A 25,419-nucleotide genomic window follows, 5' to 3' on the forward strand; every position below is an offset into this window, starting at 1 on the left:
GTAACTGTCTGCTGGAATCACTGGACAACTGGAATGACCACCATGCTATTGCCCTCCCCACTTCTCACACTGTCCACCCTCCTCTAATACAATGTAACTGGTCAGTGGCAAAGCACAAGCATCAGTATTGTTCAAGCATAAAGCTCCCATGTGGTTATAATATGCAGCAAGGGTTAAGAACACTCATTTTTCCCATGTGGAGAGACTTTAGGCTTACTATTCCAAGCCTATTTCTCAGAATGTTCTTCTGATCATTTTAGGAGAAGAAACTGGGCAAGAAGAGCCCAGACTCTTCTGAAGCCAGTCTGTCTGTAACAAGCATGCATTCTGCTCTGTTCTCTATCTGATGTGTAGTTCTCTAGCTGTGACAGTGACTGCGTAAGTCCGCTTAAATCTGTTGTATACTGTTAGTAAGCTTTTTTTTGGCTACAGATATAAAGCTACCCACCAGATTCCTTTATTTCTGAAGTTGTTATTTTGGCTTCCACCTTTCTGAATCTAGAGTTTGTCTCTCCTGCTCTCTCTCTCTCTCTCTCTCTCTCTCTCTCTCTCTCTCTCACACACACATATGGTTTCTATACTTGAGTGGGGAAAAAAAAACTTCATGGATTCGGTCCTCTCAAAACCTAAGAATATTCTTGAATTCTACAGTTCCTAAACATCATGAACAAACATTAAAGTGGTGCATCCATATGTGAGAATTTAGACTTCAGGTTAAATAATTCAAGTTTGTTTTTAAAAATCACCTACTACATACCCACTATATTAGATAAAATAAAAAATCTGTAATATGTAATGTAAAAATACAAATGACTTTACAAATTGGTATGGCATTATCTAGTGAATCTGAAGTATATATACCCTATTACTTAGCAATTCGTCTCTTACAGGCCTTGGAGAAATGGGAGTTATATACAGCATAACACATGTAAAAGCATGTTTATAGTAGCACTATTCCTAACACTCACTAACTGGAAACAATTCAAATGTCTGCCAACAAAAGAAAACCTGTGGTATATTCAGATAATGGAATACTAACAAAGCCACACACAGATGAATTTTACCAAAATAGAGCTAAATTTAAACAAACTAAACATCAAAGAATACACAATGTATGGTTCCTTTCACCCAAATTACAAAAACTGGCAAAACTAAACAATATAGTATAGTTTACGGATTTAAGGTATATTTAGGTTATAAAACTGTTAAAAAAAAAAAAAAAAAGAAGTCCATAAGAGTCAATTTCCATCAAAGTCAGACCAGTGATAGTGATTACTTGTAGGGGAGATGATGGAGTTATGAATAAGACAGAACAGGTAGGACACTTTTGATTATACTGTTGTTCACCTTAAAATAATTAAAGTAATAATTCCCGTAGATTTCATAATAAAAGCACTTTTTTCTACATAATTCCTTGATTTCGTGAAACATTAACAAGAGCTTTTCCACATGGAGAGAAACTATAAACTGAATTGTAGACTCAGTGGTGGCAGCTGTTATCTCTGGAAGAATACGCTTCATGAGGAAACTACAGGGGAAGTGATACCTCCCAAAAGTCCAGCACTTGGAACTGTTTTTCAAACAGACTCCATGTATAAAATGTCCCTACAAAATTCAGATGGAGCAGTTTTAGGCTGGGTAGTAATCTAAGACACAGTTGCCTAAACACACAAGTTAACCTTGAACATATACTGTCTACGCTAAACTAGGATTCTCTTAACTAAATGGCAATCCATCAGCCTGTGGCTATAGACCCAATTTTTTTTTCTTTAGGTCTTTGCGGAAACCTCCCTGACTTGCTAGTTAAGATTTCATATGAAAAATCAAACATTTTTACTGATAAAACAAATTGGAAGGTAAATGAAAAATAGGGTCGAGTTATAAAAATAAAATTCTGACAAAGGAAAAAAATGTGAACACATTGCTTCTGAAGAGAAAGACTCAAATAGGAATGGTTTACATTAATGATAACAAATGCTTACCTAGGAAAGTTATTTTAAATTATAAAACAGGGATAACTAATTCAGAGAACAGCTTAAGGATTCAAAATGTAACATGAAATAACAGTCTAATCTTGCCACTAAATTATAGCCTTTCAAACTGGTTGACTAGCAAAATTAACCACAGAAGTATTATTTCTATAACTCATAACAGATAAAATGAAATCCAGTCTGAATGTTCATGACTGTTTAATTGCATACAGTCAAAAACTCAAAAATCAGTAATCAATTGAGTTTTCAAAATTCATTGTATTAGTAATGATTAAAAATTCCTCAGTATGGAATCAGCCTAAGTGTCCATCAACAGATGAATGGATAAAGAAAATGTGGCATATATATATACAATGGAATACTATTCAGCCTTTGACTAGAAGAAAATTATTTCATTTGTGACAATATGGATGAATCTGGAGGATGTTACGCTAAGTCAAACAAGTCAGTCACAGAAAGAAGTACTGCATAATCTCACTTACAGGTGGAATCTAAAGAAGTTGAACTCATAGACATAGAGAATGGTGGTTAAGAAAAGGTGGGGACTGAGGGCAAGAAGGAGGGAATGAAGAAATTGTTGATCAAAGGTTACAAGGTTTAAGACAGATGGGAGGAGTTGTTAGGTTTTGAGATCTATTTACTGCACAGCAGAGTGACTATAGTCAATATTAGTGTATTGTATATTTCAAAATAACTGAGAGTACGTTTCAAATATGTCACCATAAAAAAAGACAGGTAAGCAAGAAGATGGATATGTTAATTAGCTCCATTTAAACTTTCTACATTGTATACATATAATCAAAAGATCATATTGTATCCCATAAATGTAATTACAATTTGTCAATTAAAAATATTTTTAAAAATTGTTTAAAATTCCTCAGTTATGTAGAATAACTTCTTTCATTAATAAGGTGATATAAAGAAATAAAAAAATTGAGAAGTAATGTATCTGTCCTATTTATTAACCAGTTTTTTGATATACAGTGTAGCCTAACTTAAATAATTATTTTATTCAAGGAATTCAATTAGATTCCACCTGTGAGATTATGCAGTATTAATTTAGGAAGAGTGATAGTTTGTAAATTATTTTTCAAATGAAGTTTTAAAATGGAGTTAACTTGAATCACAGCAATTGATAGTAATGGTAGAGACAGCAACATTAAAGACGGTGTCAGGGAGAAAACCTGGTCTAGTAAAGAGGCAAAAGAGAACACAGATTACAGGTCTCTGCACCTAGTTTCCTATGGGGCTCTGTCTCATGTTCCTTGCACCTCTAAAAACAGACTCCCTTAGCCCGCAATACTGTATTCCCTATTAGGCCAGTTGGTAGTGTCATGGTTATTGTATCTTCCAATGTTGACTCAGTGTCTGGCAAATACTACGTTCCCAAGCTTCTGAATTCAGCCATTTTCCAGTAGACCTACAGAATTTAAATTATCATCATGAAAATCCAGCTAGAAACACTATCAGGGGCAGAGATCCTACCCAACTCATCTTTATATCCCAAACAGTGTAGAAAACAAGGCCTAATATACAGTAAATATTCAGCATAGTTAATTTATTTGATAGTGATAGCTATTTTCAGAAACTTGAAGCTGTCTATAAAAAAGCCACTAAAAGAGGACTCAGTATGTGTTTTGGTGGGAGAAGATTGACAGGGCAAGAATTATAGGAAGACATATTACTCAGAGAAGAAATTTAGAACCACTACAGTAGCCCAACAATACAATGTTTAAACACAGGCTGGAGGAGACAGTGCCAAGAATGTTATACTTGAGAGAGGCTGAGGATGGCATCTAGAGGTCTTTCAAATTCAAAATTCTATGGCTTCATTTCAAGGTCACCGATCAATGAAAAACCACCTAACAATTCAAATGGCTATAATTTACGCTAGGCATTTATTTATTTTATTTTTTAGAAGATATCTTACCTTTTTCATGAAACTTGTGTCTTGTCTACAGATTTTTTCTCTTTTTATCTTTAGGTCAGCTACATCTGGTATTATTCTAGAGACAACCAATATATCATTTTTAACAAATAGCACATTTATTTACAATTTTACATCTTACATGGAAAATTATATTTATACTTAGGAGCTTGATAAGCCTGTAAGTAATGATACTATTGAATTGCTTCTGAAGAGCACATATATGACCTCCAAACATCTGGTATCTTAATATAAATGAATGATTACATTATCTCAATATCAATTAAATAAAACTCTGGGTTAATAAAGCCTAAACATGCTAGATTTGTTAAAATCACAATATTTAAATATACAAATTTACCAATATAAAAACACTATTATTAGAGCCATTTCAAAATGGCATATTACCTGATACCTCGAAGCTTCGCCCTATTGTCATGGCGATCCATGAGATTATGCATTACTTCCAAGACCAACTGTCTCAGTTCATAGTCTTCCATGAGAGACGGTGATAACAAAGGATCCAGGAAAGACCCCGGCAGTGCAGTAACAATCGTCTTTGCTTTGTATCCAGAAGTTACCTGATTATCGGGAAGAAAATAACCTTTTTTCATAAGTCTTTTTTTTGTAAAATTCATATTGTTTTATAAGAACCATAAACTTAGGAAAGAAACTATGGACAGAAGCCTGAAGAAACGACATAAAGGAAATGTGCAAAGTAATGAAGGATTATACTGAATTTACAAAAACATCATTCATAAGGAGAATAAAACTAACAGTAGCATACATTTACCATGTGCTAGGCATGATTGTAAGCACTGCATATGTATTAACTTTGTCCCCACCATACCTCTGTAAGGCAGACACTAGAGAATCTCCATTTATAAGGAGAAACTGAGGCTCAGAGAGGTTAAGGTTAGTACAAAACAGATATAAGGAACTTAAGTGGCAAACTAAAAGTAAGTCCTGCAAATTTTAAATTTAAGTTTGTAATTATTCTTTCATGTTAAATTAAGCAGTCAGTTAATAGGAACACATTTTCATTTTGGAAAGCTGTACTTTGTTAGTTACTTGATTTGACATTTAAAAGTATATCAATATCTTCTAAATATAAAACTTTTAAAGAGAATATACTTAAATGCTATTCAACATTTTAAGCATACTATATAGATATTCATTCAGTTCACTATGTGGTATAATCAGGATGGCGAGACAAAATAATTTATTTAGGGAATTTGTTTAATATAAATAAAGGCTTAGGATAAAATTAAATTACAGGTGGAAGATTTAAACATATTTCCAGGATTATAAATATACATGAAATATTTAACACTTATATTTGGACATTTATCATCGGATGGAGGTAGTTTTATAAGTCAGCTGGGAAGCTGGTGGAACAACTATCTACTCATCCAGGAAAATCTATGCCTCATACCACATATAAACATAAACTTCAGATTAAAATTCTAAATGTAGCCGGGCACTGTGGCTCAAGCCTGTAATCCCAGCACTTTGGGAGGCCGAGGCGGGTGGATCACAAGGTCGGCAGATCGAGACCATCCTGGTCAATATGGTGAAACCTCGTCTCTACTAAAAATTACAAAAAATTAGCTGGGCATGGTGGTGTGTGCCTGTAATCCCAGCTACTCAGGAGGCTGAGGCAGGAGAATTGCCTGAACCCAGGGGGCGGAGGTTGCGGTGAGCTGAGATTGCGCCGAGCTGAGATTGCGCCATTGCACTCCAGCCTGGGTAACAAAAGCGAAACTCCGTCTCAAAAAAAAAAAAAAAAAAAAAAAAATTCTAAATGTAGAGGGCTAAAATTTCAAAACTGCTGTAAGAAAATATAAACAAATGTGTTTATATCATCAGAGGAGGCACAGAGTTCTTATAGAAGATACAAATGAAAAAGTACAAAATATATAGAAAAAAGCTCATAAATTTGGCTATATTAGAATTCAAAACTTCTATATGACAAGCACCATAAACAGAATTAAAAATAAAACCATACAAGGCATTTCTGCACTTAGGTCTGAGATAGTCCATTTAAAAAATGAGATCACATAAACATTTCTAGGATAAATCTGAAAGACATTGATTTGAAAAGGACACATATATGCTTGGAGCACTTGAATCAAATATGAGTACAATTACTAGAAAATACCAGAGAACCTTTCATTCTGGGTATACTTTTTCGTTTCAGCTATTTATAGCCACTTCAAATTTTAAATGGCAACTATTAATTTTAATAAATCATTTTTCCAATCAGAAGTGATTATTTGGTAAGTATGAGAAAGAAATAGCATATGTTGAAAGAACTTTGGATATCAAGTCTGAGTTCTATTTTTTCACCCAGCGACCTTGGTGGACCTCATCAACTCCTACCACTCAGTCTCTGAGACCAGGTATTTTCATCTATAAGACAGCAATAGTTTCTGCCCTCTGTATGTTTCATCATTATGAAGATCAAACAAAATGACAGGAAAAATGAGGAATAACCAGTAAAAAATATAGGCTAATTTTTAAAATGCAGAACATTTGTCTGAACCCAGGAGGCGGAGGTTGCGGTGAGCCGAGATCAGGCCATTGTACTCCAGCCTGGGTAACAAGAGTGAAACTCCGTCTCAAAATAAATAAATAAAATATTAACCATAAACAGTAACTTAGTTAAGAAAAGAGAGCTTGTAAGATGAAGCCATTCAATTAATCTTTTCAGTAATTTAAGGTTAAGTATTTCCTTTATTTGCCTTAAATGCCTTACCATAAGCAAAGATCTCAGCAACATTATCTGAATCCTCCTGGTTCCCAAATCCCTAAAATATACAAAAGGCTAGAATTATTATATGAATTAGCATTTATATTACTTCATTTATTTCAATTATTGGATTTTAAAATTCTATTCTTACTGGCTAAGTAGACTTCATTTTTTATAACAATTTAAGTCATGGCTCACTTTACATGTCAAAATAAATTTCATGTGAACTAAAACAAAAACATCAACAAAACAATGTGTTATTGGCTGTTAAATAGTCCTATGTGTGTGATGACAAGAAAATAAATCATATACACAGACAACTAAACAACTGAAATTAAGACACCTTAAATGAGAGAAAATAATTACTATAAACATAGCTGATGCGTTTCTCTTTAACAAATATGAATAAACAGGAAAGAACAATTTTAGAAAAATAAATGGTCAGAGAAATATAAGTTGAATAAGATACTATTACTTCCTTATTAAATTAACAAAACAAAAACATTCACAAACAAAAACTTTAGCATGTTATAAAATCAAATTAAATGTATAAAATAAGGTGGTCAGAGCACATAATCTTTATCACTTTCAGTTCTAAAATTCTAAGAATAAGCCAATATTTCAGACATACTAATTTTTAAAATTTATACAGAAAACTTGAAGCTTCACCCTAAATATGTATGCACACGATTTTTAAAGATGGAAAATCTGAGAATTTATATGGTGAAAATAATTCTAAAGGCATAAAAATGCTGATTCAATTGCTTAGCAATCTACTGTCATAATAACACTAACTACTTTCCATAGGAATTTTATTACTGATTTAAAAAACAAAACTTTACCATTTTCTGGATTTCTTTAGGATAAAATGTAACCTAAGATTAAGTTCAAATTTACCGTTTGAGAACATACCCTAGTTGACTGATATCCAAAGTATGGGCAGATGTTCCAAAGACAGGTACTTTCCCCATAATGAACATCATGATTTCTGACCTCTGATAATCTGGCAGGTTACTTCCAAAAAATCCTATGAGAGTATTAGGATAAAGTTTAGAAACTGAAAAAGTCTACTTTTCCATATAATACAAAATTATTTTTAGCCAAAGTTTTCAATATGTGGTAAAACAATCACTGACAAGTTTTTAAGCTGCATGTAACATTAAAGGATAATACAGTTTCATTTGTCCAAAATCATTTAGTTATGTACCATATAAGCTGTGTAGTATAATGGACTGATAGATAAAATAATAGATTTATCAAAGTCTTTTTTATATAGTTGTAACAGTGACAAATCAGCACTGACTTGAGTTGACTGGAGTTTTAAAAAAGGAAAAATACTTTGGTAGTATTTCTGATGAAACTCTAGTTCATACATTGTGCCTAAATTATTGTTCTGGTACTTTATCTACACATTATCTGGTAAAGAAGTCAATAATTAAGTCACTACTCTGGTTTTCCAGGATTGCTCAAATAGTTGAGTGTCATTATAGTAAGCCAAGTTTATAGATTACCCATATGAATTCAACATACATAATTCAACTGATGTAAAAAATAAGTAAATAACTTGTCATTTTTCTTATCCAGTCTAGTTTGAGAATATTTTAAATTTATCTGCTGTAGCTTTTCATACTTACTTCCTGGTCACAAAAGATTTATAAAAGTTAATTACCATTTACTCATGCTTTAAAAGTTGCCTATTTCTTAGAAGGACTGGAACACACTATCAAATCATGGCTGTTATGTTAGTTTCTTAAAATTCACTGCAGTCATTTCAAAAACTTCCTGCATTTTTAGTATTTTTTAAGAATAAGCTGACTTTTCAATGTAACTGTTCGGCTTCTATTACTGGAGCTAATGATCTGTTTATACAAACTCAAACATTTCTAGTCATTATTTCGATTGGAACTAGGGTAAGTCATTTCCCACAATCATGTACTTTAGCAGTCAAAAATCTCATAACTTTAACATGACTCCATCTCCACAAAGTACATTTTTCTAGTTAACACTTACTGAATACATATTTATAGAATAAGAAACTATTTTGTATTTGGATCCTCAAAACAAGTTTATGAGTCTAACTTCTATTATTTGTCTCAGTTTCCTCTTGTGGAAATGACATTAAGAGAAGAACTCTTACCAAAAAAATTAGAGAGCTAACATTAGGGCCTGAAGTAAGGGTTACTTATTTCCAAAGTCTATGCTTATTCCTTACTTCTCCCACACAAGCTACTTTAGCTTTTCAAGCACCCAACTAGATACATTCCTAGTCTTGCATAAAACTGGACACTGACTTTCTGTCCCAAACTAATTAGTTATTACCACAAGGACATAAAGTAGTGTGCACTTCTCTTTACCGCAGCATCTAACTATAGTCACTAAGCAAGTATAATGTTGCTTATACTTGAAGGAGTAAGTTACAGTGTGTACCTCTGAATGTGCTAATCTGAGAAGAACATATCACATATGTAGTATTGTAGCCAGGAATATTTAACTTGAATTTAATCACAAGGAAACACCAAACAAAACCAAATAAGGAACTTTCTATTTTTAAAAAAGTGGGAGGGGGACTTTACTCATAAGAAATGTCCACGTCATAATGGAAACATTCCTCACTAATGGACCTAAAAAAATATTACAACTAAATGCAATATATGATCCTAGACTGAATCTTGGACCCAAGGAAGAAAGTCAATATAGGACATTACTGGGTCAGCTGATAAAACTGAAATATGAAAGGTTGATTCAAGTACTGGATCAATATTAAATTTAGCAATGCTGACAATTTTACTTGGGTTATATTAAAAAATACATTTATTCTTTGGAAAAATACACTGAAGTATTTAGTGGTAATAGGCCATGATATGTGCAACTTTCTGTATCTTGTGGTTTATAAAAAAATACATGTGTATGTGTGTATTCTTACATATACATACACACACAAAGACACACACACATAGAGAAAGAAACAGGAAGAGCAAGAAGGGAGAAAGAGATGCAGGAAAGAGAGTAAAAGCAAATGAAAAAGTAAATGGCACAAAACGTTAACAATTTGTGTCCTGCAGATTTAATGGGACAACATAGTGTTCTTATATTCTCATGCTTGCTTATTTTCAGAAAATAAAGTTTTCGGAAGTTTAAGCTATGATTCATCTTTGACAAATGTAATAGTCCAGGACCTTATGTGAGAGCTTTTAAATCACTGCTTTACATGAGAGTTTGGAAAAGTGAAATGCACTCACCTATTGTTTGGATGATAGCATTCTGCACAATCTTCTCATCATTGTCTTTGGAACTTGTGTTTAAATTGGCACTGCCTACAGATCCCCCCTGTAAATCATCTGCTTCAAATTCAACACTAAGACGCAGATGCTTCAAAAGGGTATTGAAGACTTCCAGCACTGTTGGACCTAAAAAGGATCACTTACGTGAGAAGATACATGTTTCTAGTATTGCATATTCAAAGTCAATTATCTTATTTCTCCACAGATTTTTTTTGTAATTTTCTAAGTAGTCAAAAGTCCATAATTTATAAACTATTTCATTTTTTTAAAAAAGAGTAAATGAGAAATAATTAAGAAAGTCGCTTCATTATATCAACCAATTTTACTGGGCATTTATGAGCAACTTGCTATTTGAATCTCTGATTCCACCCTTACAAAATGTGTACATGCATATAAGAATTACCAAAAATTTTCTGCCTATTTAATCTTATCTGTTCGCAATAGTGTATACTAGGATGATATGTGACTTAATTGCTGGGTACAAATCCACAAAATCATATAATATAGCTCACAGAAGCATCAAATATTTATTTTGCTTCTTTTGAGACTGAAGAAGGAAAAATATGCTTCAATTATGAGACAAACTACTGAATTTATTAGATTCAGGTTAACTGTGCATTTGTTTTCTGCATTTTGTTCTACAGCTTTTCTGCATGTGTTTCTCTCACTGCTTCTGTCTACCTTATTTTAATTAGTGGGTTTCATTTCTGCCTTTTACTCTTAATTCAAGCTTCTTTAGGAAAGGTAGCCATGTTTAAATGCCTCTTCAAATATATAGAGCCTAGCACATAGTACCTAACACACTTAGTAGTGTTAGTAGACATTAATCAATGTGACAATTCAATGTATTATATTGTTTCATTTCATGTTTCCAATTAAATAACTTTCCAATTAAATAACCTGTTTTATCTCCTTGAGATAAGTTACAAGATAAAATGGAAAATTCATATCCAAAATGCCCACCTTTATTTGACAATAAAAGAACAAAAGAATACAGTTGGTCCTCCATATCTGCAGTTCTGGATTCACACGTTCAACTAACTATGGGTTAAAAATATTGGGGGGAGGGGAACCCAGGATAAAAAAAATAACACAAATCAAAAAGCAATACAGTGTAATAACTATTCACATAGCATTTACACTGCATTAGGTATTTTAAGTAATCTAAAGATGATGTGAAGTATATGGTAGGGTGTGCATTGGTTATATGCAAACACTACACCATTTTATATATGGGACTTGAGCACCCACAGAGTTAGGTATTCTCAGGGGTCCTCAAACCAATCCCCTGCAGATACTGAATGATGACTACTTTATTAGATAATATATTTCTACTTTGATTTTCAAGCAAAGAAACCATAACCAAATTTTCCTTCAAACTTCTGTACTTCTAATATGGACTACTCCATTTTTGTAGTTACATGTAGGTAAAATACTGTAATTTTTGAACTATCCCCTCTTATCATTACCCCATGATCAAATCCTGTCAACGTGACAATGTCATTCCTACTGCTCCCATGCAAGGGCAAGTTCTTTCCCTCATGCACACAACAACGGCAGGAGCTTGTTATTTCTAATGTGCCCTATTTTGCTATCAGAAAAATTATCCTATAGCACATTTCTCATGAAGATTAGAGTAAATCTTTAAGGACTATTCATCAGCTAAAGAACTATGTCCACAATTTGATTATGACTTAATTTTAAAGCCACCTCCCTGACTTCTAAACTAGAACCATACATTCTACCCAAAATGAGCCACATAAATTTTGCTCCTGCTAATCCATTTTCCCTCCCTTCTCTAAACCCTGGCTTTTTTAAGCTATGTGATCAAAGCCGGTCATATATTACAGCATTAGGTGGAGCTGTCTAACCGTAAGTACACTATGAGTTTCTTCCATCTGCATTCTACCAATGTTCAGTATGTAATCCATACTCAAAAACCTTTATTAGAAGAAGAAAAGGGAGGAGAAATTGACGTGGAGGAAAATACTTAACTGTGCACTAAAGAAGACTGAAAATAATTGCATGAATCCAAATTTCAAGAAAAACTTATAGTACATCTAAAAATGTATAGAAATATTCTTAAAGAGTTTTTCATACACTGTTATAACTACTGAAAGAACACTTTAAACTAGATTAATGTACTATTTTATTTATTGGGACTCACCTATGGAACCTTTAGCAGCAATGGCGACAGCCTCTAACAGAACCTGAATAATACCTGCCCGAACCCGGGGAGCATCTTTTTTACGAGCATCAAGGTGTCCTAGAATCTCCTGAATCACATGGTGAGAATACTGAGCCTAAAGGAGACAAAACAGTACAAAGATGTATGAACAAGTACATGTACCTTGGCAGAATTCATAAGAATAAAAAAAAAAACACCTGACACATAAATGTCCAATTAGGGAAGGGTAGTCATGTTATGAGACAATATATAGCCAAATACAAAGTCATTCTTTTGAAGAATAAACAGAGATGCTGGAAAATATTTATGATACTCTGAGTGAAAAGAAGCATATTATATAATACTTTGTTTAACAAAATTCAAACTAGTTTTTAAAAAGTAAATTATAATTACATATACAAAGATTAACACTGGCCACCCCTGAGAAAGCAATTTATGAGAAATTTTTATTACCTTTACATTTTTCTGCAATTTCACAATGGTCATTTATATACTTATAATTTGATATCAGATCAAAATTTGGTAAAAAACATAAATGATGACATTCACAGTACTTTTCCCTTACCCAAGCTAAATACTATTTAACACGGACACCTAACAATGCTAAACAGTCAAAACACTCATCTAATCAAGAGCTACTGTCAAATTGAAAATATTATTAATATGTACCTGACAAAATTTAAATCAAGGAGATATCGAAAGATGTGCAAGTAACGCAGGCAATTTTATCACATACAAACAAATTTGATCAACTACAGCGAATGTTAGGGCCCAAAACAAAAAAAGCATAGCAGAAAAATGTTTATTTTTAACTCTAGTTAATTCCTTTTTTTTTGAAGAGTAGCAAAGTTTTTTTTTTTTTTTAAACCTACACTTAAATGTCCATGAGTCACAATTGGTCTACTATCCTGCACCAAGTTGTCAAAAGCATCTGTGGCCCTGAATCTCCCTGTCTATTCTTGTCTTCAGACAGGCCCGCTCTGCCCTGTTTTCAGGCAGGTTACCTTTCTTTCCTTTGGAATGTGTGGTTTGATAAGAAAGGAGTGCCCTACGCATAATGGCTACCCTGCTGAAAAGCAAAAATTCCCCTCCTTCTCTATCAAGTTACAGATTTCATCTCTAGGTATTTCTCAAATTTTTGTCATAACACACATCTACTTTTAAAGCCACCCTAAGTAAAAACTAAGTTTGTGTTTTCATCTTTACATTGTTTCATTCAAAGCTATGTTAAAATAGATGAATGTTAGGCAGGAAGACACATACGCACAACCTGAAACTGAACTTCTTGCTCAGGAAGCTGCATGCTTCTGGTATGTGAACTTGTGCAATTATTAGTCTGCCTTTATAGGTAAGGTAGCCATTTGATTTACTGTCCAAATGAGGACACTCCAGAGAGTGAAGGAAGTATTGTTAATAATTACACATAAAGTATGACTATACTACGCAAACCAGGGCATGTGTTCATTCCACTTATGAACGACTCAATAACGGTATCATGTGTTACAAGAATATGGAGTGAAAGGAAGGAAAGTGAGAAGATGTTACACAGTATGTTGAAGTCACATGTACTAAGGTTTCATTTACCTAACAGCAAAATTTGCCCTTACGTTGAAATTTAAGGCAATGTTAACAGATGAATCACTTTAAGAAGCAATATAATACAGTGGTGGTGAAATACACAAGCTCTGTAGTCAAACTAGCCTAAGTTCAAATTCTGGCCATACGATTTAATAGCTAAACAGCTCTCAGATTAAGAGAGAAATTATTTAATCTCCCTGTAACTCAGTTTCTCTCATCTATAATATTTAAATGATAAAAATTATTCATAGGATTCTTGGGGTAATTAAAGGAGTTAATTTGTATAAAGCACCCAAATTGTGTCTATTGTACGAAAAATGTTCAATATGCATTAGTTATTATTACTACTTTTCAATTGGTGACTCCTGAGCTAATATATGACTATAACATCAAACATAACAATAATGACAAAAGAGCATTTCATTCAGAAGTGACCAGAAGCAGGCACTCTTCTAAGTACTTTATACCAATTTTATGCAAAAGGCAATTAGAACAATCAAAGCTATCCAAAGTTTTAATTGTACAATGATAGTTAAACAGAAATTCCTATTCTGGTATATACCACCATTTCCAGAAATATTATACACGCTTTCCCAAATTGCCAAGCCCTGTCATAAAACAATAGTAAAATACTAGACTAAAGCTTTCCCTTGATATACTTGGGGACAGGCTTCAGTCCCACTCCATACACAAATCGCACATACTCAAGTCAATGGTACCAAAAACAAGACCTGAAATCCATCTACACAGTTGGCCCTGCATGGAAAAAATCAGCTCCCCATAAACTTGGGGTTTTGAATTCAACAAATAATAGATTTTTTAATCTCCATTTTGTTGAAAAAAAAAATCCACACTATAAGTGAAACTGCACAGTTGAAACTCATGTTATTCAAACTATATTCAGGCTATATATAAGAGTTTCTGATATCCAGATAAAGTGGCAGGAAAGGAAAGTCCCTTAGTCCAAACTCCAGAAGAAGGCAAGCATCTGGAAAGGTGAGGGCACACTGAGGCCAGCAGCAGTTCCAGGCAAATCTTCACCTCTCCAGTGCCCAGAGCTACTCATTTAGACAGCTGTATACATGAAGACTAGATACAAAGCTTAGGGCCCATACAGGAAAGGTAGGTTAACAAATCAGAAATCCCTGTGTCAATTCAGAACCCCTAAAAGACAACACCCTCAATGAATCCAGGGGTAGCAGGAGACTGTCAAGAAGCTTGTCTGTGTTGGTCTTAGTGCTGAAGGGAACCATGATAGAATTATTTAGTTCTTTTGATTAGATCTATCTTTTCATCTTGGCAAATAAGGAAATAAGTAGCAAAAGAAAATTAATGAGACAAAAGAGCTAAATTAAGAACAATGATTTATAGCTCTCCACGTCTGTTAGATAATGTGTTTATCTATAAAGAACCAAAATTACTTATATAAATATAGTAAATAACCAAACCTTACCTGAATGGAATACATTATAATTTTAAAGCAGTGAACTGCAAATTCATTGGGATCCCACAGTTTGTGATGATCTAAATGCCTGCAAATAACAACAAAAATTACTTTAAAATTCCCTATTTTATTATACTTTCTTCCTCTAGAAACCTCAACAATAGGAAAAGCTTAAAGTGAGAATACTACCTAAAAGAAAAGCAAGATTTCAGTTTAATTCTTAATTAATGAGCTCCATGAAACATATGTTGCAATTAAAGCTATTTCTAAAGCAATGCTGTGGACCAGTAGTAGTTTCGTGAACATTTAATCAATAAATATTTACTGATTCCCAGGTTTTTTCAATGTTGCAATTTATTAATTTACTTCTTGCAATGAGTAATTTTATCTAACAAGTAAATATGAATGAAAGAGGGTAAATGATGGACAAATACAAGGCTGGAAAACGCCAGGAGAACAACCTTAGATTATATCCTCAGATTGCCAGATCTACTTCTCACCCTTTGTATCAAAACTAAAGTTTAAAAATTGTCCTTCCATATCAAAACCAGCTTTATTATAACTATCATTTGTTGAAAATATGTTTTATGCTAGGCATATATTATCAACCTTAACGGTTAATTTAGACCATGAGTTCAGGAATAAAATGATTGGAATTTGAATTCTGACTTCACTTTCTACCTATATGTCCTTGTTCATGAGTGAGTTATTTGACTTCTCTAAGGGTCAGAAATCTGACCTGGAAAATGGGGACAGTAATGACATCCACTTCATATGGTAAAAGGATTAAGTAAGATAAAGCATATAAGGTTATTAGCATAGACACAGGGTGCAGCCAGCACTTGATAAGTAGTAGCTTCTATTTTAAGATATAAATAAATCATTTAATGCATGCATTAAAATCTTCTCAGAGGTGAAAAAATTGGAGCTCAGAGAGGTTGAGTTTTTCAAGTTCATACAACCAATAAACAGCACATCCTGATATGACCTATATTAACATCTGGGTTTGCTGCTTATTATAACTTTCATCTCCCGGAAAGTAATAATTGCTTTTTGAGGCATTACAAATGGAAATGGTACCAAAAAAAAAAGACCTGAAATCCATCTTGAATCATCACAGTTTTTAAGGTCTATTGTGTTATGTACTATGCGCTAGCCTTTGTAGATTCGAAGAAGCATTTGAAGATGGCTACTTGTTTGGAAGAAGCCTGAAGAGTAGAAGGCATAAATGAAATCCACTACTTAAAATTAAATGAACAGAAGTAGTGATAAAAAAAATATATATGTAGAGAATTTATAGGACAAAATGCAGAAAACAAATGTACAGTTAACCTGAATCTGATAAATTGGGTAGTTTCTGCCTCATAATTGAGGCAAATTCTTCCATCTTCACTCTCAAAAGATATAAATCTTTAATGCTATTATGAGCTGTATTATCATGATTTTATGGATTCTTAACCAATAGCCAAGTTAAATATTGTCCATTATAATATTCATCTGCTAAGAGGCAGAAAAATAAACTTTATTTACCTCATCAAGCATGCTACTAATTACTTATAGTTCACATACATACTTGTCAAGAATTTTATTATAGTAACCTGCTGACATATTGGCCCTGGCTCAAATATGTCCTAAATAGCCCTATCTGATTAACTTTCACAAAGGGCAGTTATAGCCACTGTATACTTTTAAGCTAAGATCTCCACTAATTATCTATAAACTTAAATATAAAATTTTAAAATCTCTACAGTATAGGCTAAACTTTTTCCCTTCTATCTCACACAAAGCCCTAAACCCTATCCAACACTCCAGCCAACATTATCAGTGTCTTATGCTCACTGTTGATTAAAAATATAATACTCAAAATTTGATCATTTTATTTTCTTTACACAAATAACTGAAATTAAAAACTGACTTTAATATCAAACTAAAGCATTATTTACAAATAAAATACAATTTCCAGAGCAGTTTTTGATAACTACCTTCATCTACCTTAAAAGATACTGGCCCTGGCTGGGCACGGTGGGAGGCCCAGGTGGGCAGATCACCTCGAAACCCCATCTCTACTAAAATTACAAAATTAGCCAGGCATGGTGGTGCATGCCTGTAATCCCAGTTACTTGGGAGGCTGAGGCAGGAGAACTGCTTGAACTTAGGAGGTGGAGGTTGCGATGAGCCAAGATTGTGCTATTGCACTCTAGTCTGAGCAACAAGAGCGAAACTCCCATTTCAAAAGAAAAAAAAGATGTTGGTCCTAAATTCTCAATTTAGACATGAATTATTTGTTTTGAACTGCCACAGCATTTTTTGTCTTTTTCCCATAATCCATATATTGTTTTACAAATATTGTACATGTCAATCACCCATTACATTTGTTATTAATGCATATATTCCCAAAATACATGGCACCTTGCTTACAGAGGACATTTAATATTTAATTAACTAAATGGCTAGAATGTAATCACATATTTACTTAAGATTAATTTAATTAATTAACTAATACATGATCAGAATTTTTAAGTTCTATATAGAAAAGAATATAACTCAGTTCGAGTTACTCAATTCAAGTAAAGCTTATTTGGTAATTTTTTTTCTCCAAGCTAGCTCTCTAGATTTTTAAGGCCTTATAGATTAGTTCTCAATAAGAATATTAAGATAAAAAATGGTATTCTGACATTGTCAGGATGTGTAGATATTTAAAAAAAAATCTGCCCTTAGTATATTTAATGTAATCCTGATTAATTTTTAGTAGCATTTCAATATTTTGGAGGTGGGAGGAAACATAGATTGAAAATCTAATGATTATTTAATTTTTAATATAATTTTGTGATTTATAGATTCTTGTAACTACGGCTCGGCTCTACTTGGAACCCTAGGCTAAGAACATCCATCTGTAATTAATAAAGAATTCTGGGCTGGGCGTGGTGGCTCACACCTGTAATCCCCCAGCATTTTGGGAGGCCAAGGTGGGTGGATCACAAGATCAGGAAATCAAGACCATCCTGGCCAACATGGTGAAACCCCACTGCTTCTGAAAATATAAAAATTAGCTGGGCGTGGTGGTGCATGCCTATAATCTCAGCAACTTGGAAGGCTGAGGCAGGAGAACAGCTTGAACCAGGGAATCGAAGGTTGCAGTGACTGAGATACCACTGTACTCCAACCTGACAGCAGAGCGAGACTCCGTTTCAAAAAACAAAAGAATTATGGATGTTACATTTAGAATATCATACATATTCTATAAAGCCACTATTATAGTCAGAAGGAGAAAAGGACAAGTTGAATTTTAACAAAAAAAAAAAAAGACTAGCAAAAATGTCTAGAAATTACACAGAATATTATATGGTAGATCTATCATCTAGTGATTGAGTTAGAAATACAAAGGCTTAACAAGGCTTGAGAGAAAATGTGTAGGTGGAGAAACTCAAAGCTCATTAACGTATTTTGCCTGGAGGAAAGCATGTAAGTACCAATGAGATATTTAATATTCTTGCTCTGATTAATCACCATGTAAAAGATTATTTACTCAGATATGTGAATGTGATCTAAGGCAGCCCAGCCATGGCAGAAAGTCAAGAAATAGAAGCCAGGGAACAGGAAAAACTGACCATCAAAGTTAGTAAAACAAGATACATCATACTTGGACACTGTTTATTTAAATATTTCACTGCACATATGCATTTCAAGATCTGTAAGTAGCTATTCAAGTTAAACAATGCACAAGATATGAAGCAGATTATTACACTTCATACTTAAAGCAAATAGCTACTGAAGTATTGACCACTGTTCAAACATATCATTTGTGACTCAGTCCTGTAACTACTTCCACAGTGTTACACTGATTCCATTAATAACTTCCTCATACAAGTAAAAAAGTAGTTGTCTTCTATAAATAAGTTAACACAGAATTGAATAAATTAATACAGCAAAGTCACAAATAACCAGGAAAACACCAACTACTTACGCAAAAACTGGTCTAACGGCATTATTCATATTCCCAAAAGTTGCTCGTCCCAGCAGTTCTCTGAAACAGTTTTCAGCCAGCACAGCAGGATTCTCTTCTTTGTCAGTTGCTGAAGGAGAAGAAGGAGGGCCTATGCGACTAAAAGAGAGAGCGAAATAAAGAAAAATGAACATAAGAATTTTAATATTAGTTCTAATAAACGGAATATACTTTAATTTTTAGAAATGTTAAAATGGCATTTGCTTTTTATCATCCAGTCGACATAAAGTTTAATTATAATTTCATGAATTTAAAACCACCAAAATGAATCATATGCTCTTTCAAATAGAAGAAATAAACTTGGCTGTGCAACTTGTTTCTAACAAAATGTCTTTTCTATAAGTAACACACTCAGCAGCTTGCTATTCATTTTCATTCAACTTTTCTGTATTTATAGCAAAATCTTAGTAAGAACACAGTGCCCAGAGACCATCTTTAGGTATCCTCAATTTAACTGTAAATGGGCAAAAATAGAATGAAGTGAAAAACTATGACCTAGCCTATAAATAAAAAATAAAAATTTAAAGCTAATTAGAATATTTGTATATGTAGCTGTCTTCAGCAGACAATATTCTGTTCACATCTTGAAACATTATTTTAGGCTAATGAATTTATGAATAATAATTTAAAAAATGTATATGTGGCACTGGGTTTATATCATGAAAAAATATAATGTCTTAAGAAATGGCAACCAATGAGCTCTGTTTCCTATATTTTACATAAGCTAACCCTGGACCTCAGGAGCCATAGTTATGGGAAATAGGTTTCCATCTAGCTAGCGATCCTTGAAACAGTAAATATTTTAGCTAAGAAAACTTTCATCTCAGCTATAGTGCCAAGAATAGGAAAAATACAGATAATGATAAAGTATATCAAGTTTCACACTTTAGGAAAGGTTCACAAAGCTGGAGACAGTCACATCCAAGGAATTAAGCATGAATCCTTTCTGTAATTAGTGCAAATTAACATGAATGTGCAAGTGCTACCATAGAGTTATCAATTACATCTCATTTCTAGACTACCTTTATGTTGCTATTACACATATAATCACAAAAATTATACATAAAATTTAAATCTAGAACTGTAGAATTGAATCACTTTTAAATTTGATTCAAATTTTCCTCTGCAAACTGCAATAATCAGGAAAGTAAGGATAATAAGTCATTGGAGAATACTGCTTCTGAAATGTTCATTAATTTCTATTAAATATATTAAATATTATTTATATATAATAAATATTTTATTATTCATTAATTTATTATTATTAACTTGCTATCTCTGTGTATGGCAACAGAAATGTGGGGGATAAGCATGCTTCTAGTATTTGAAAAAGTGGAATAAAGTACAGAATTCCAAGTGAATGTTATGGAAAAAAGAAAAAAACGAGCATATACCCCAAAACAATATTCAATTCCAGAATATCTTAGGACAAATCAAATATGAACAGTGTCTAACTGTTTTGTTGAAAAAATAAAATTACAGTGTGGGTAGCTATTATTATTATCATTATTATTTTGGTTAGTTCTAACTCCCTGTGCAAAAGTATACTAGATCTTTTATATTAATAGAAACGGAGCTATAATTTCTGTTTCTTACATTTGTGACTTTAAGTAGTATTCATTAAAACAGCAATTTGGATATTCAATAGTAAGAGGAAAATAGACTGTAAACTTATTCTAAAAGAAAAAGAAGGCTTAGGTGTATGAACAATAATCTGTATTCTACTAACCCTAATGTGATCACTATGGACTAAAATTTTTTCAGAAAGGTACATATTTTTAAACTCACTTAACTTTATGAGACTACTGTTTACAGAGTATTAAAGACAAAACGTTCTTATCCTAGGCAAGCACACATACACATATATAAAAGTAACAGTTTCAACACTGACATCTTTTTAAATACCTGTCAACTTCTTCTATCTTTTGCATATTAAACAGGAGGGATGGAACAATCTTATCCATATGCTGAGGTTCCCAAATGGTGGCCCGAAGTTCATCGTTAACTGTTTTGCGAACCACACCTTGAATACCCCTAATTCCAGCAATTCGTATCCTATTAAAAAAAAAAAAAGAGGAGGAAAATGAGTCATAAAAAAAGTAATTCAAACAAGTCTGTTTGCCTAGCTAAGAAAATGAGTATCAATACTGTTATATTAACAATAAAATATCTTAAAATAACACACAAGTCTAAGAAAGTAAAACCTCAACAATTTAAGATACAGAGATGTGCCCCAAAAAGTCTTACTTTAAATATTATGTTTCTAAAATCAGCATTTTAAAAGTTAAAGGGACTATAAAATACAAAAATACCTATTTTTCAATTTTAAATAATCAACAGCGTAGGTTTTCTTAAAATGATAACAATACTCCATTTCTTACCTAGAAGTCTTAAGAGCTGAGTAAAAACAGGATTTCACTGTTCTGAACACCCTTCATGCTTCGTCAGACTTCTTTCACTGTTCTTCCCTAACAGCCCTTCAACTCCCTTAGTCTACCTAGATAGAAGACTAAGCTGGTTCTTTTAAAAGGTATTACAAACAAGAACTATTGAAATGGAGCACAGATAATCTCAGCCGTATATATACAAATATACATTATCATGTAATAATCTGATAATGTGACTTAAAATGTATCAATATAGTAGTGAGAGAATGCTGCCTTATCCTCCCCTCCCAGATTATAGCATCAAACTTCCTCAAGCTCTTCCTCACTCTTCTTTAAAAAAGCAAAAAAAAATAAAAATCTGTATGTTCAAGAATGAGAAGAAAAGTGACCAGAAAACAGTTTCTAAAAACTGCAAAAGAACAAAGTCTCAAGAAGAGCTAACTTGGTGGCTCAATGAGTCTCAAAACAGTCAAATATGATTGTTATTTACTTCCTTTCTTTCTACTCTCTGAAATACTCACCAATTAGAGGTTTATTCAGTTTACCTAGCACTGTCTTCCAAAAACTGTAAATAGGTTTAAAGATTAGAAGATATGGGGAGGGAGGTGACATTGCTTTACATACCCATGGCAAAATAATGCAAGCATCCAGGAGTAGCAGATGGAGAATGGAAAGTGGCAGCAATACGATACTGAACAGGTGAGAAAAATGAATTGGAAGACATAAAGGTAAATTTTGCCTATTTCAAAGCCGTATCTATATATGCTGCTCTTTAAAACATAAATGAGTCTTGAGAGACTCTCGGGCAGCTATCACAGTGGGCAAGCCTAACATTCTTACAAAAGGTTCCTGCTTTACATACCTGCTGCTACACCTTGGGTGATGAGAAGGCCAAGCACAACGTGGCACGAAGCACATGCACAAACAAGATGAAACCTGTATCATGCCTTGTGAGTCAGCAGCCTAAATGGAGCAGCAGCAGATACTGGTGTCTTTGTTTAAGGTTAAGGGGCAGTATTGGGTGGTAACTATCAATAGCTACTATAGCTACACAGCTTCATCCAATCCAGATCTAACATCTAGCCTAATCAGCACATTCTAGCCATGACCCCCTCAAAAGGAATTTTACATTTTCCCCATCAGTGAAAAAGAAAAACTGTCACATCTACAGCATAGAAATGTTGAACAGTTTAAATGGGTTAACTCATGTCAAGTGGTTAACAATAACTGGAACACAGTAAGCACTCAGTAAGTGTTAGCAGTTCCTGTTTGTTGCTAACCATGATGAGGAAGGGAGGAGGGAGGAGGGAGGAGGGAGGAGGGAGGGGGAAGGGGGGAGGGGGGGAGGAGGGAGGAGGGAGGGGGAAGGGGGGAGGGGGGGAGGAGGTGGTACTTGCTACCATAGCTGAAGTTTCTTCAGAAAATTAGAGTTAGAAATTAAAACTGTGATGTATGACTCTACAAGCAAGAACCAGTTCTTCTTTCATTTTAAGAAAATCCAAATGTTTATCAACCCCATCTCCTACTGTCCATGTCCCCTGGAGTTCTATTTGATAAGAATTTGGTAAAAACTAAAGGGATTGATGATGTATCTAAGTTAGAACATAAAAGAGAATATAAACACACTTAAAGAAAATCAAAGGGCTTATATTTAAGGTAAAGCAAAAATAATCAAACTAAGTATTTTATACTAAATAGCATTTTAATTTACTCATTTGTTGTACAGGAATTCAAATGAAATGTTGGCATTATGGATCTTCAAATATGATATAATATTGGAAAGGCCTAGAATTAGCAAAATGTACTATAAGTCCTTTCATTTGGATATAGAATATTTCAACATTTCTGTTTGGAAGCAGTAATAAAAAACAGGTAAAAATATATTCAAAAGACAAGATATTTCACTAGGGGATGATACTTAGAAAAACACACTACATTTTTCTATATTTTGACAGACAGCAAAAATGTTAAAATCTTGAAAAAATTGCCATTTTCTTTAATCTTTATCTCTTTTTGCCCCATTAAAAACTTATTATCAGCCTTTGAAGAGAGAGAACAATCTCATAAAAAATTTTTTAAATGTCGTTTAGAGAAAGAAAAGAGAATTTTCCTGGTGATGGAGACAAACAGAAAATTAATCATTGTAAAGTAATTATAGTATTTTTTTTCTTTTTTACCTCTGAGAGGCTTTATATTTCATAATAAAGGAATAATAGCAGGACTTTAAATGGCCTGTACTCTACTGAGCAAAAATTATACTAATAGCATCACAGACAAAAACAAATCTTATACCTGAAATTAACTATTAAGTCACCATTAAGCTTTCTTTCTCCAAATTAAAATGACATTTATACTTGTTTTTATTTCATGTAAACCAGCAGTGTAGCCTGCATACTTCAACTAAAAGCTAGTTAGATTTTGTATATTCCTTTATTTATTTTAAAAGAAAAGTAAAAATTATAAAGCATGCTATATCTTGATTATTAGCTGCCCACAGTAATTCTAAATTCTGGTTGATTTCTCGTTTTTTAGGTGTAAGATAATAATGCTCAAATTACTTTCTATATTTACCAAAGTTATTTTGACTTTAATTCTTAACTTTAAAGTTTCTCATTTCTGTATTTCTCATTCTACCAACCTATAGACTGAGTTTATGAAGTATTCGATTCCAGATTTTTAGTAGGATACATCTAGAAAAAATGTTTAGAAACGTCCAAGACAGTTGTCATGACAACCTCAGATAAACAATGATTCAGTAGTATATATTCATTCAATTTAGCTACTTTTCACACACACAAAATTATCTAATTTTTCACTCAGTTAACTAACTGACTAAATGTACCAGGCACTATTCAAAGTATTACCAATACAGCAAGTAGTCCTCAAAACCAAGTCCTCACCCTCCTGGAATTTATATTCCATAGAGGAGGGAGAAACAGACAAAAAGATATATGATAAGAAGATAAAGATAACTGGGGGTGGAATGAGAGGGCTGACATTTAATGAAGGGTGGCTGGGGAGGGCTTTGTGATAAGGTGACATTTGAGCAGAAATATGAACAAAGTGAGGTAACAAGCCATGTGGGCACCTAGGGAATTGTTCTGTGCAGAAAGACCAATGTGTCCAAAGGGCCTGAAGAGAAGTGAGACTAAAATGTTCAAGAAATGGCAAGGAGATCCATGTGGCTGGATTAGAGTGAAAGCAGGAAGAAATGGTAGAAGTACAGGATATGACACAATAAGCGGAGCATGAACGGACATTCTAGGCTACAATAAAGACTGTATTTTAGTGAGCTGGATAACCCATTCTCCTTTTGCTACTTCAGTCAGTAATTATAACTTCTAACAGCAATGGGAAGCCATATTTCAGCCATATTCTGGTTTCCTCTGGTAATCATTATGTAACATATAAGCACAGTATTCATCTCTAAATTACTTACTACAGAACTAGATTATAAAGTAAAATAATACATACTCCGTTCGTATTTCTGGATCACTATGACAGGAATGACACATGGCACTGAATCGAGACACAAAAAAGTCATAACGTCTGTGATAGGATGGTGTGTCTTCTTCAATATTTGCAAATTTGACAAACTAAAAAACAAAAACAATATAAACAACATATATCACCTTCTTGAAAGTGTACACCAAATACATTTACTTTCATACATTGTTATATTAAAAAGCAACATGAAAATAAGAAACAAGCAAAATATCAAATATGACATTTATACAAAAGCTTTCTTTTCATGAGATAGGGTCTTGCTCTGTCACCCAGGCTGGAGTGCAGTGGTGCAATCATAGCTTACTAAGCCTCAAATTCCTGGGCTCAAGTGATCCTCGCACCTCAGCCTCCCAAGTAGCCA

General features: G+C 33.3%; 1 protein-coding gene across 23 annotated transcripts in view; it reads right to left on the reverse strand.

Moving 5' to 3' along the window:
* The window catches only part of EFR3A (EFR3 homolog A), a 103,866-nt gene that overhangs the window by 26,991 nt on the left and 51,456 nt on the right, over nucleotides 1–25,419 (reverse strand). For all 23 annotated transcript variants that reach the window (XR_013528101.1, XR_008477194.2, XR_013528102.1 and 20 more), the window contains 10 exons: nucleotides 25,026–25,147; nucleotides 21,070–21,219; nucleotides 19,126–19,263; nucleotides 15,171–15,249; nucleotides 12,119–12,254; nucleotides 9,910–10,077; nucleotides 7,583–7,697; nucleotides 6,677–6,728; nucleotides 4,327–4,499; nucleotides 3,922–3,997 (listed from right to left, as the gene is read on the reverse strand). Coding sequence is in view for 19 of the 23 variants with exons in the window: in XM_002759223.6 (XP_002759269.6) it covers nucleotides 3,922–3,997; nucleotides 4,327–4,499; nucleotides 6,677–6,728; nucleotides 7,583–7,697; nucleotides 9,910–10,077; nucleotides 12,119–12,254; nucleotides 15,171–15,249; nucleotides 19,126–19,263; nucleotides 21,070–21,219; nucleotides 25,026–25,147 (1,209 nt within the window). In the remaining 4 variants the exon portion in view is untranslated. The remainder of the gene's footprint in view (nucleotides 1–3,921; nucleotides 3,998–4,326; nucleotides 4,500–6,676; nucleotides 6,729–7,582; nucleotides 7,698–9,909; nucleotides 10,078–12,118; nucleotides 12,255–15,170; nucleotides 15,250–19,125; nucleotides 19,264–21,069; nucleotides 21,220–25,025; nucleotides 25,148–25,419) is intronic.

This window comes from Callithrix jacchus, chromosome 16 (genome assembly GCF_049354715.1).
Source record: "Callithrix jacchus isolate 240 chromosome 16, calJac240_pri, whole genome shotgun sequence".
NCBI lineage: Eukaryota > Metazoa > Chordata > Mammalia > Primates > Cebidae > Callithrix > Callithrix jacchus.